The sequence below is a fragment of the Abramis brama genome, assembly GCF_963993115.1.
Source record: "Abramis brama genome assembly, chromosome: 5".
Classification (NCBI taxonomy): domain Eukaryota; kingdom Metazoa; phylum Chordata; class Actinopteri; order Cypriniformes; family Leuciscidae; genus Abramis; species Abramis brama.
The window spans coordinates 38,910,410-38,923,411 of NC_139967.1; the positions used below are offsets into that span (position 1 = coordinate 38,910,410).

The 13,002-nt window shown below is 36.4% G+C and overlaps 1 protein-coding gene across 1 annotated transcript; it reads right to left on the reverse strand.

Moving 5' to 3' along the window:
- Positions 1 to 366: 366 nt before the first annotated feature.
- On the reverse strand, positions 367 to 11,943 carry gnaq (guanine nucleotide binding protein (G protein), q polypeptide). The gene is made up of 7 exons (XM_084115871.1): positions 11,200 to 11,943; positions 8,774 to 8,958; positions 7,130 to 7,284; positions 5,842 to 5,970; positions 5,560 to 5,689; positions 3,446 to 3,599; positions 367 to 1,929 (listed from the first exon to the last, which is right to left on the reverse strand). Exons 1-7 carry the CDS (start codon positions 11,333 to 11,335, stop codon positions 1,739 to 1,741), a joined length of 1,080 nt encoding a protein of 359 aa, XP_083971997.1. The 5' UTR covers positions 11,336 to 11,943; the 3' UTR covers positions 367 to 1,738.
- Between the last annotated feature and the right edge of the window lie 1,059 nt (positions 11,944 to 13,002).

Genomic DNA, 13,002 nt, shown 5'->3' on the forward strand with positions numbered 1-13,002 from the left:
TCCAGTCTAGTCCAGAACTTATTAAACTGTTAAACTTATGTTTAAGTACAAAATATGTACTTGATTCAGTCCAATGTCTCCTGAAATTTCCATCAGAAGCCTAAAGATATTGCAAAAATCTGAGCAGAGAATAGCCATGTCCCATTCCAGCAAACCTGTTCTGTAACCTGTTTTTAACACTGTGCAGTAAAATCATCAGGAGCATTTATTAACTTCTTGAACTGACTTATAGGTGTGGAATGAAGGTAAAGAGTTTGACTTCCACTTTCCACACCAGATATGTTTTCATGCTTTTTGTGAAATGATCAAAGTGTGGTTCTGCTAATGTTCTTTAAAATAAATACCGCTTGGTTTGATATTTTGTTTAATGCAATGACATTCAAAAATTTTAAGTGGCTTAAGTGTCTATGGGGTTTTATACTTTTTGATACATTTTAGCAAACATTATACAGTTCTCTCTAAAATAGCAGCCTTTTATTGCAAAAAATGTTTTAAAGCAGAAAATTGTCCAGTGATAAACCCAAATTCAGCATTGTTCATACTATGCAAACCACACAATTGTCAGCTTCTCTCCAAAAAAAAGTTTCAGAGGATCACAACAGCAATTTGGTCCTTTACTCATGGCTGAACACAAAACATTCATTTGTTTGACAAGCATCTAATCACATGATACTCTTTACAAATCCGCATCATCTTTAAAAACAACTGCACATATTGACCAAATCTTAATTACACCACACTAACCACACTGTAAAGTCAATACAATACCAGTAAGAGCATCATTGGCTCACTGAGAACACTTGTTGGGTAACTTATCACACACACACAAAAAATTCAAAATGTATGCAAGTGCTACAGAAAATATGAATGGCACATTTGTAGTTTAAGATAAGGATGATTGCACAGAAATCGTCTCTCTTAGCACATCGTTCAAGCTTTGTTATGGAACACTGATGAACTTAATGGATGAGATCATGAACAGTATGTCATCATCTTTTCTGAAAAGCGCAATGAGAAAATACAAAGAGCTGGTATGGTATAAAAATAAATGATACTGGCAAGTCCAACTTATTGCCTGTGGTATGATTATTAGTTTGGCAATACATAAAACTACCACATTAGAGGAACTTTGGCACTTTTAAATGTAAATGTTAATGTAATCTAGCTGTTGTCTATTCTTTACCAATGCATGTGCCGTGAAAGGTAGAACAGACCCTTATCTACTAAGCTTGCTCTAACTCTTAAAAAGAAACTACGGTGTCACAAAACTAAATAAGTACTTTTCATTGCCTTCTAATGACCACTTGCCCCACGTAATACTTAATACGTCCAAGACGGAGAAATCTACATCACATTTATAGCAAATTGCTCAACGGTTACAACTTAAACCAAAAAGAACCTGCTACAGAATAAACCTTAAACAAGAGGAAATCATTTCATCTGTAATAAAAAGTTCAATAACATAACATTTTTCATTAAAATGGAATAATAACATTCAAGTTGAATCCTGTGAAGTAGCTGAGAGGTGCAAATAAATAATGACAAAGTCGTGAGCAGCTTGTTTTACAGTTCTTAGATAGAAATAACTTGTATGTCCAATTTCATGGAGCAGAAACGGGGACAACCGACTGCCCATACAATTAAAGCAGACTTAATTGGCTCACAGCAGGGTCTAGCGGCAGACTGATGAGTCCTTTGACCAGGCCAGAAAAATGACAAAACCGTAACTGGCCGTTGTTCAGACTAGATTGTATTCCTTCAGTGTGAGCTGCAAGATGGTGTCCTTGACAGCAGCAAACACGAATCTGATGTTTTCTGTGTCAGTGGCGCAGGTGAAATGAGAATAAATGATTTTTTCGCAGTCTGGATTCAGGTCGACAAACATCTTCAGGATGAATTCCCGTGCGGCTTGAGCATCTCTCTGGGCTCCTTGCAGAGGAAAACAGATCTTGGTTAACTTGGTCATACTGAAAATCATCTGAGATTTTACTTAAAATAACCTCTAACTTGGACTACGTTCACACTGTCAGTCCTAATCTGATAATTTGTGTATCCGATTGGATTCGGATTGCGTATCGTAGCGATGGGCGCTTTCGAAACGCTGCTTCATGAAGCTTTGAAGCCTTTACAAATCTTTTGCTTCAGAGCGTGTATCAAACTGTCATGTGATTTCAGTAAACGAGGCTTTGTTACGTCACAACTGTTTCAAAACGTTTTGAAATTTCAATGGTTAACCAGTGGATTTTAACCAATCTCTGTTTAAATTGTATACATGTGTAGACATTTTAATGAGACATTAGTATAATTAAAATGAATAATAGTGTCTTATTGGCCTGTTTAGCTGAGCCATCCATGGAACAAACAAAAAAAAAAGCCCTAAAAATGTATAAAACAACACTTGATATTTAATCTTAAATGATTAGTTAATTCCATTTGATAGATTTCACTTTCAATAAAACATTAATCAGTTATAATTAATGTTTGGCCTGAGTTTTTGTTGTATTTACATTTTTGACCAGCAGGCGTCACCAGTAAATCATTGTGATAAGCACTTGATTCAATTGATTCGCAGCTTTGAGAGGCTTTGTTTCTCCCATCACTTGTGTATCGTAACTGTTCAGGGCTGCGTTTCCCAAAAGCATCATAAGCCTAAGTTGTTCATAGAGACCATTGGTGGCAATTGTTCTACGATTAACTTAGGCTTATGATGCTTTTGGGAAATGCAGCCCTGATCTGATTTGTGTGTCCCATTGCTCTCTCTCTCTTCCATGGCAATGACGTTGTGTTGGTAGGACTATGCCAAAAACATTTGCAAAGTTGTATTAAAATATGACAATGTGTAGCTGCAGTGCTGGACTACTAATGAAGCAGAGACAGAAATGGAAGTGGCTTTATTCCATGCTGTCATCTCTGCCGCACAGTTAAAGAAGTGAAGACATCCCATTACTGGACCACAGAGATGCCTCCATTATATTATAGTTTTCTGCGTGACCTGCACATTGACAACAACACAACGCAACCTTCTTTCTGCAACAACGTCTGCCATGTCTTTATGTTTTACGTGGCGTGAGAAAGTGACGTATAGGCAGAAAAGAGAAGAGCAATGGATTTCCAGATATGAGATTTTAATAGGATTTCAACCCACATATGAATGTAGCTTGAAACAGATTTGTAAAAATTGGATTTCTTGTGATTTTTTTTTTGCCGTTCCCACTTGCTAAATATGATCGGATTTCAATTGGATATGCACAAACGTGGACTGACAGTCTGAACAAGGCTTTAAAGTATGAGCAGTAGTATTAGCAATGCTTTAACAAGAAAAGACTCATGAAAAGCTACATAATGGATCATGAACTTACAACGGTAAATAAACTGATTATTAAGACCATTAGTTAGTTTCTAAGAAAATAGATTAAACAAAACAACAATGTATTTTTAGACTTACCATCATATTCAGGAAAGTAATCTACAAGATGTGAAAACATTATTTTCTCTTCCAAAATGTCTTTCTTGTTCAGAAAGAGAATAACTGATGAATTCTGGAACCAGGGGTATGTTATTATCGTCCTAAACAATGCTTTGCTTTCCTCCATTCGATTCTGTGGGGAGAAATAACATAACAGGGCCATTTCAGTGGTTATTTTAGTCCTACTTTAGTCCAGCAATCAACACTAACATTCAGTTCACTGCTTCTGACAATTTCAGAAAAAAAAAAAAAAGTACTTTCATTCAAGCATTGCTAAAGTTTGCCAGCTTGCCATTTAAAGTAAAAAACAACAAAAAAAACTAGTTCAGTCTCTACTGGTTACATGATCACATCATTCAACCAGAGCACGGAGAAAGCCAAAGTCAGTTTTTATACGTTCAGTATAGGTACAAATTTGATTAAAACGTTGTAGTGGTGTAATTATTATGTAAAAAAAAAAAAGAAAAAAAAAAAAGTTCATCATCACACATCCTCCTGCACACTGGTAACTGCAATAACTTTTGAGGGTATTGATTTCACAGATTGAATTCAGAAGAGTAAGTAATATTTCAAAACAGCTTTACTACTTTTTATTCTTTAAGAAATAAGAATAAATAATCTTGCAAAATATAATTTTATATCCATATCTATATTCTAGGGGCTCTATATTTTGATTCAAAATATTCACAAACTTGTTAACTATATCATGACCTATATGATATATTCCGATTCCGGTCAAATATGTGGAAGTGAATGTGTTTTGTCATTTAAACATCTTTATAATGATCATGCTAGTTGATCTATAACACGTGATGGCCACCATGTTAGTTTGCACCACAATTCAGAGAATCGGATTTAGCCTACATCATGTAAATTCATCCATTTCTCCCGAAATGCATCTCCCGAAATGCACCAAAAGTGGATGGTGAACTGGGAGAAGAATAGAGTAAACTTTATAGTTTCCTACACAATTTCCTACACTATCTGAAATGAATAAAACACATCAAATTATAATTGAAAGGATTATTATTGCAGCTTCCACAGACATTAGTGTAGATGAACTGAAACTGAGAGGGCACACATCAGATATGAGGGGACAATGCCCCCTTTTGCCCTATCGTGGTGCTGGCCCTGTCCTTGACCCCCCCAAAAAAGCATTTTTAGTGCGATTTACACTAACTCCGCCCACTGACAAACAGGCCAGGCAAAATTACAATAGTGTAGGGGTAAGGTTCGTGGCAGAGGGTTTCGATGCAAATTGACTAGAGGTTTGAATCCACCTTTTGCCGAATTCGCTTTACTCCCTTTTCCCATCACATTTCATATCGGAAAGGCATTTATTTTCAATAAAAATGAATAAAATATTCAAAAAAGTGTAAATAAAGTGTCTAACGTGCGTTTAATAATAAAGTGTTTATCGGTTAGGGTTAGCTTTATTGTCCCAATAAGGCGGCACCATTTCATAATTTTAATAAATATAATTATTAAAACTATGTTATTATTGCATACTGTTTAATGTACAACAACACTGAGGTGCAAATAGTATCTTCCACTATTTATAAGTATAAATATCATCTAACTACTAGTTACACTATTTTTTACAGTGTAAATAAAATCTATCACTATTTTCACTTAGTGTAAATAGCAGATTACTAAGAAATGCTGTTATTTTCACTTAGTGTAAATAGAATCTATTTAAACAAAGTGAAAATAACAGCATTTCTTAGTAATAGATTCTATTTACACTGTGTAAACAGCAGCTATCGCTATTTGTACTTATTTTCTTTGCGATAGCTGCTATTTACACTATGCTGTTTTAACTTAGTTTAGTATTTACACAGTGTAAATAGCATCTATTGCCACTGCCAAAAAAAAAAAAAGACATCTATGAATGTATAAAAACACTGTAGTGATTTGTTTAATATAAAAGTTAAAGATGCAAAAAAGATGACATTAGATTATGTCACTGAACCTTATATTATCAATTAAACATCTGTGCTGAAAAAAAAATCCATCACACAAACTAGTGTGTTCTGCCAGCATTTTAAGTGGTGACTAACAGCTTTGACTCCCTCTGCTGGTACTTCATTTACCTCATTGTCAGACTCTACCAGAACTTGGTCATATTCACTGAGTGCTACCAGGAACATGATGGAGGTGACGTTTTCAAAGCAGTGGATCCACTTCCGTCTTTCGGACCGCTGTCCCCCTACATCCACCATCCTGATGAGAAGGAGGGGTCATGAGGTTAAAAGATCACATGCTTTGGGAGCAGTTTGGGAACATGCATGCATCTGAGCACTGGGCTGTATTTTTATATCAGTGTAGTACTATGAACACCTGACTAGAAGAGTAACTGTAAAGAGAAGACTTACCTGAATATGACACTGTGTAGGTCGAAGGGGTATTCAATGATGCCTGTTGTGGGCACTCTCACCCTGAGCACATCTTGCTGGGTGGGAACGTAGGAAGGGTTGGCGATGCGATCTAGTGAATTTAGGTAACTGTAGACAAACGGCGAACATTTTACAGTTCTGAGACATCTCTATGTTTTCTACTGCAATATAAGAATGTCCAAGTTGCATTTTACCTCAAACAACAAAAACAAAAAGTATTATATGTAATTTATTCTGGATAAAGGAAGCATATCTTGTTGGCATTTTTTGCACTGTGAAAATATTTAAGCTAATTAAGCACATTCCCCATTCTCAGTAGCGTTTTTTTTTTTTTTTTTTTTTTTTTAAGAACATTTTAAAAAATGAAATTTGAAAATTATACATTTATTTAAAATATATATATTTTCTTTTTTCACTAGTGATAAATGTGTAGATTGGAATATAAAACGTGCAGAACAATTTAGATAGTATAGCTGTCAGAATTACATGTTGGTTTAGCATATTAGTTACATCTTCTGCAAAAACTCACTTTACTCACTGTTTGTCAGACTACAGCTCAGATGATAAATATTTCTCAGAGAGATTTCAGAGAGTCCCCCTGCAGCCAATTATTTTATCCCCTAAAACTTTTAAACGTTTTTTCCTAGAAAAAAAAAATTAAAAATGCCAAAAAATAGTTTGAATGTAACTCTACACCCTTGTCTCATTTTGTATACGCAGTTCTATAAATATATGCAAACTAGCCCAACCTCCACTCACTCGCACCAGCTCAGAGATCCACACGTTGACTTTATTATTTACAAGGTAGTTTGTGGCGTCAGACACACCAGCGATTTCAAACCGCGTTTTTGAGACTGTCTTTGGTTCACTGCAGTTTTAAGAAGAAAATACTCAACAATGGTGCTGACTTAATTTGTACATGGTTTTTCTTAAAGCATATTAAAAACATCACATAGACATATAAACAACATTAAAAGCTTGATTTTCACCACAGGGGGACTTTAAGTATCAACAAATGTTGACAGTAACAGTAAAGAGCTCAGATCATTCAGTCTTGGGAGAATTTGATGAGAAATGTTTGGATGAGAACTTTGAGTGCAGACTTTGGTGCCCTTTTCCTAACAAGGATACTCAGAGAAGCAGAAGACTTCATTTAAAGCCCCATGTGTTCCCCATTTAATCTCATTGGCGTGTAGGAGAAACAACTGAGACATTAGAGAGGTCTCATTGTGATTCCTCTTTCCTATGGAAGGTAAAAAGCACTCACTATTTTGTGGAATCCGAGAGCTGGTATTCTCTCCTCCGGTCATAGCACTCCTGAATTCCTGGGTCATTCCATAAACTCTTGATGGCATCTACATAGGGGTTGACCAACATGAAGACCTTCTCTACATCTACTTCTCTGACAATGTTTGCATTGGCCTGTGAAGAAAGCATTTAAAAACAAAGCAATGCATTTAAAACAGTGATAAGAAACTGATGCTTCAGCCAATGGGACACAGTCAACACTAGACGTCATGTCCTAGCCCACTTATACGTAACCTGGTTACAACTTTATTGACCCGTTTTACTTGAGACTCAAATTTGTTAAAGTACTATTTGTCTAAAGTTCTCACTTCGCCTGACCCAATAAGATGGAACTTGATTGAGGCTGTGTTCCATAATATTTCAGCTACGCACAATGGAAAATGGGTTTGCCTTTGGGGGTATCTACAAATGGAAAAAAGCAAGACGGCACATTTCTGCAAGGCAGTAAAATGGTATAATTAATTTCATAGCTTGGAGGGGTAATTGTGTTAAGCCTGGGCAACATGATTAGCCAAAGTGATTGTATCTCTCTCAGGGTATTTGACTCAGTGTTTGACCTACTTCATTGCAAAGTTATTTGAGTGGCACCTAATCAATTTGAACTTCAGTGTGTAGTTTTATACACATAAATGCATTTGGAGCAGTGGCAAGCAGCACAATTAATCTGACACATTAAGCCATGACTCTCATGCAGGCAAAGCAATTTGAGTCCAACTCGCAACATTTTCCCCAATTCACTACAATATTTTCATATCCAGGGCTTGACATTAACTTTTTTGCTCACCAGTCACTGTGGCTAGTGGTTTTCCATAGTTACTAGCCACTCAGCATTTTCACTGGCCACAATTTTGACATTGATACCATAGGGAAAAACTGCCATATAGATATTTTTAATATTATCTCATAATTTGGCGGCCGGTATATTAGGCTGCTGTCACTTTAAGACCTGACTCAGGAACCCATTATACTGTTTTATATAGCCAATATACTTGTCTTGTGTGCACGCACTTTGGGTGTGAGCACAAAAGGGAATGAGTAAAATTATGCTCAATACGAGCAATCCCATGGTGAAATTCAAGCCCTGTAACACCAACAATATTCATCCGGAGCAAATGAAATGCGTTACTAAAGGGTTTGTGTGTAACTCGCTGTTGGAGAGATGAGATCTATCCTGCGGAAGAGTTTCAGATATTTCAGTCTTGATATGCATCGAAAAATCTATATTTTTGACAACACTAGATTGCACTTAGTTTATTTCAGATGCCTTTTTTAAAAGACTACGATTGAAAAATTTATATTATATAAAATTCAACCTGCCAAAGTGGCTAATAGGAGTGACTGTTTACACGCCACAGCTGAAATACACACTCATTTGGTGGGTTGGCAGGTGTTAATGTCAAGCGCTGGTCATATCTTTAGGAGACGCAAAAAAATGCCAATCTGTAACATTCACAGCACTATATAATGTACATTCCTTCACTATGAAAGCCTTGGCTCACCCTTTAAAAGTTTGACCTGTGACCATGTCAGAGTAACAAATGCATAACAAATCCACAGACAAATCATAAAAGAAAGAGTGAATGGGTATCACAAATTATTGTACCTTATTATGTTCATATTTGTAAAGGATCTGGAGGGTTTCCATTGCTCGTATCATGGACTGCAAAGATGTGAAGATGTTTTGGTAGACCAGCTTGGTGAAGCTTCTCCTGTCCTCTTCTGAATAGCCTGAGCCATGAATGATTCTCATCTGTTTAATAAAGGTGCTTTTCCCACTCTCTCCAGTTCCTGAAAGTTGTAACATGTGAAAAGTAAAGTGTTAGCAGTAAATTTAACAAACTGGTTTGTTTGAATGGTTCTTTCCCATAAATGAGAGCAATACACATATTTTCTTGAATCATCACTCCAAATTATGTTCTGATGAAGTCTATGTCAAGTCAAGTCAAGTCACCTTCATTTGTATCAGAGCCTTTTACAATACAGATTGTTTCAAAGCAGCTTTACAATGATAAGAGGAAATTAATGCCACAAAGGTTGTTTTGGCTATACAACAGCTCTAGAAGAAAGTCATTGTCTAGCTTAAGTAAGTTTTTAATTGATTCATTTCCGTTGTAAAAATCATTAGTTATTAACTTAGGGGCCATTTACACAACACCGTTTTCAACTGAAAACAGAAAACTTAATGCGTTCTGGCTGTTCATTTACAAGACAACGGCGTTTTGGTGGCCTGGGAATGCAAACTTTGAAGTAGGTTTCAAAGTGCAAGTTTTTGAAACGGGTTTTAAAAGCGGTACTGTTAACTTTAGGGGCTTTTGCACCGGACAGTTCTAGGAACTAACCACCAGGATGGTTCCCCTACGAACGTTTTCTGGTTGCATTCACGTGACCTTTATTTTGACGGCGCTGTGAAACGCCAGAGCCTGAGCAAACAAACAATTCGTTTACGATCTGTCTAACAGTCCTGTCTAATATGTTATTAGATAGAACTATTATACATAGAAAGTAGACAGTAATGAAAAGTTATTAGCGTATGCCATGTGGTTGATGTCCAGAGATGCTATGGCAGAAATACATAATTATGTTTCGCCTGGTCCCCTCAAAGTTGCGTTGGATTTTCTCCTCCGCGTAAAGGTTAAGAGGCCCATCTATCACCGTTTTCCATGTTCGTAGAGTTAGTTTGTGGAGTAAATATATAGGCTATAATCTGTGTGTTTACACAGCCTTTTTAAAAATGGCGGGTTCTGGTGTTTCGCTTGTTCGCCAATCACACTAACGTCAAGTAGGAGCTAAATTAGTTCCTCCAAAATAGTTCCTAGTTCCTGCAGTGTGAACGCGCCAAAATCCAGGTACTTCCACCAATAAGGTTTGGTGCCAGCCTTTGTGTAAGCTTCAAAAACGTGAATCTGTGAAAACGGTGACGGCGCATAGTATATTGGCATGTGCGTTTGAATGCGTATGTGCACAGTCATGTGCAGAATTTTGTGATTGTATAGTTAAATAATCAGTTACATCATAAGTAATCAATTAAGGTATGTAAATGAGCCTGTTTTCAATAAGGTTAAAGATTGTAGCTGGAACATGGTAGCTTGTTTCTAGCTGTATGACCATCAATCATGTTCCCAAAACCAGCTTGACCACTTAAGGATAGTTCACACAAAAATTAAAATGTTGTCATTACTCAATTACTCACACTCCAAAAGCTTATCCAAACCTGTAAAAAAAATATTATGGAATTCAATGGGTTCCGCCAACTCTCTGGTTACCAACATTCTTTAAAATATCTTCTTTTGTGGTCAACAGAAGAAAGAATCATACAGGTTTGGAACAACATGAGGGTGAGTAAAAGATGACAAATATTTATATCCTTTTAAGATGATAACTGGTAGATAGTCTCTTTCCGGTCCAAGACAGCGAACTTACACCAACTAAAGACCAGCTAATGTCCAGTTTAGACAAGTAAAAAAAAAAAAACGCTGTTAAATTGAGTTTTCCAGCATAGAGAAAAATAGGACAAAATCTCTCTCCATTATATATATATATAATTATCATTGGAATTCAGGAATTAATCTTAAAGGACCTTTAAAATAATGTTCTTATAATAATGATGATAACAGGCATATTGTTATAGGATATAGCTATTATAATATAATGTTTTGCGAATTGACTCGAGTGACCAAAAAAGGAATCGAAACAAAAGAACAATTAGCCTGATGCATCGATTTCACATTTTGTTTACAAGCACTAAAGCACGAGTATGTTAAGAGACAATCAAATCCCACCGCACCTGCAACAGTTGTCCCACCTGTCGAGCTTATAAGATTCTAAATATAGCGGATATTTACCTTCCTCTAAAAAAAAAAAAAAGACATGCAGTGGTCGAAGACACTGAATCAGTTACCTAAGAAACGTATTTGAATGAATGCTTTTTATTTTCAGATGCCAGTTTAAAAATAAAACTATTTGCAGTTGTTACGCCTTGACACATGCACGCAAGTTTTGGTAGAGTCGCACGAAAGCACCGGCTCGTACCCAGCAGGAGCAGTTTGAGCTCGCGCCGAGCGTCTTTCTTGTCACGGCGGAGCTGTCGCTCGATCTCATCGTTGATCCGCCGCGCTTCTTTCGCCTCCTCGCTGAGGCAGCACGCCATGATGGAGTCCAGCGTCATGATTCTTTTTACGAGCTTTTCAGCAGTTCCATTGAAAGAACATCAGTCCCAACTCAAATGCAATCATCCAGACGAGGCAAGAGAAAGAGTCCCCCTGTAGCGCGTTGAGGAGAGAATCCAAACCACATTCAAAATGTGTCAGTGACTGAAATCCTGATGCGGTTTGAGCTGTTTTGTATCATTCACAAAAGCAACAGATCCTTTGGAATTAATAACTCCATTGCACGTTGTTTTTATATTTGGTGTTCAGTATTGCATGTCTTTCTTTAATACAGTGATAGTTCCTCTTTAGACTGTGTTAAAGCTGTCCATGAACTTGTGGTGGAGATTATTTGCATGAATGGTGTTGCACCCGTGTAAAAGTCGAGCTCCACACCGGGCGTGGTATCGCTGAATATGGCCGACAATTCCCTGGAATGCCGTTTCCAAACGTTGTGAACGCTACAACACTCTCGCTCATCGGACAGGATCCGCGCGTTTGAAGCGATTGTGTAATTTAGTCCATTAGGTTCTTCACGCCTGTTGATTTAAATCCCAGTTTGAATAGGCTCGATTTTGACTCTCGACTCTTCCATATGCAATAGGGATGTATGATTCTCGAAGGAATCATTCTTTTGAACAGACTCTTCTTAATGTTTCGAACGAACCGATTAGCACGCATATGTGGAAAAAAGTAGACTGTAAAGAACTTTGTTTAATAAACCGTTCAACGGGTGATAATTTTTTTTTTTTTTTTTTATATGTAAATGAACAAGCACAAACGGCAATATTTAGCCTACCTTAACATTTATTTTGCTACAAAAGTAACGAGTAAAATGATCAGAGGGACTTATTCTGGTTTGACTCAAATGAATCAATGTTTGAAATCGACTCAATAAAATGAACTGTCCGAACCAACCGAATCGCTAAAATGATTCGGACTTGTCTTCTAATAGCCTATGTTCATTAAGGCATCAGCATCATCCACTCCCTGTTCAGGGTTCCTACGCAGTTTGGAAAAGTATGGATGGAAAAGAATGTAATGTGATTTAAGTAATTTCCAGGTCTGGAAAAGTATGACAAAAAAAAAGAAAGAAAACAGAGCATGGAAAAATATTTGTTTCCAGACTCTATATAAAATTAGGAATTTCTGAAATAAAATAAATGTATTATAGCCTAAGCAGAGTGTTTCATGGCAAATGTTTAGTGATCATTTAGTGATTGTCAAACACGACCGAATGGTTTCAATGCACACATTTTCATTACGCAAAACTGTTTGTCTTTACCATAAGCTAATCTCTTTTGACCTTCACTAAAATAATGTTTATATCAATGCCACTCGAACCAGCAACAGATAAAGGAGCAAATGATCATCTAATCATTACTTTGCTGTTTGGTGATCACGCAACATCAAACAATGATCACAATATCAAACTGATGTGTCAGAGGTGAATATATGCAGGTTATAAATTGTTTTAGGTTTCTTCTCATCATGTAAGTGCATTTTATTACTTCAAGAAAACCCATTAAGAAAAAAGTTTTTACAGATACTAAAAATATTTTACAGATAGTAGTAGTATACTAAATATAATGCTTAAAATGACCCATTTATGTTAAATATGGTCTGAAAAATCCACAAGGTTAGGAATTTGAGTCTGGAAATGTATGGAATTTTGAAATGGAAAATG

Excerpts from the sequence above, each read along its gene's own strand:
- gnaq (XM_084115871.1), bottom strand. The coding sequence starts at position 11,335 with ATGACGCTGGACTCCATCATGGCGTGCTGCCTCAGCGAGGAGGCGAAA. Across the intron at positions 5,690-5,841 it reads CTACACAGTGTCATATTCAG|GATGGTGGATGTAGGGGGAC; the intron begins GTAAGTCTTCTC and ends CCTTCTCATCAG. Across the intron at positions 3,600-5,559 it reads TGGTAGAGTCTGACAATGAG|AATCGAATGGAGGAAAGCAA; the intron begins GTAAATGAAGTA and ends TTCTCCCCACAG.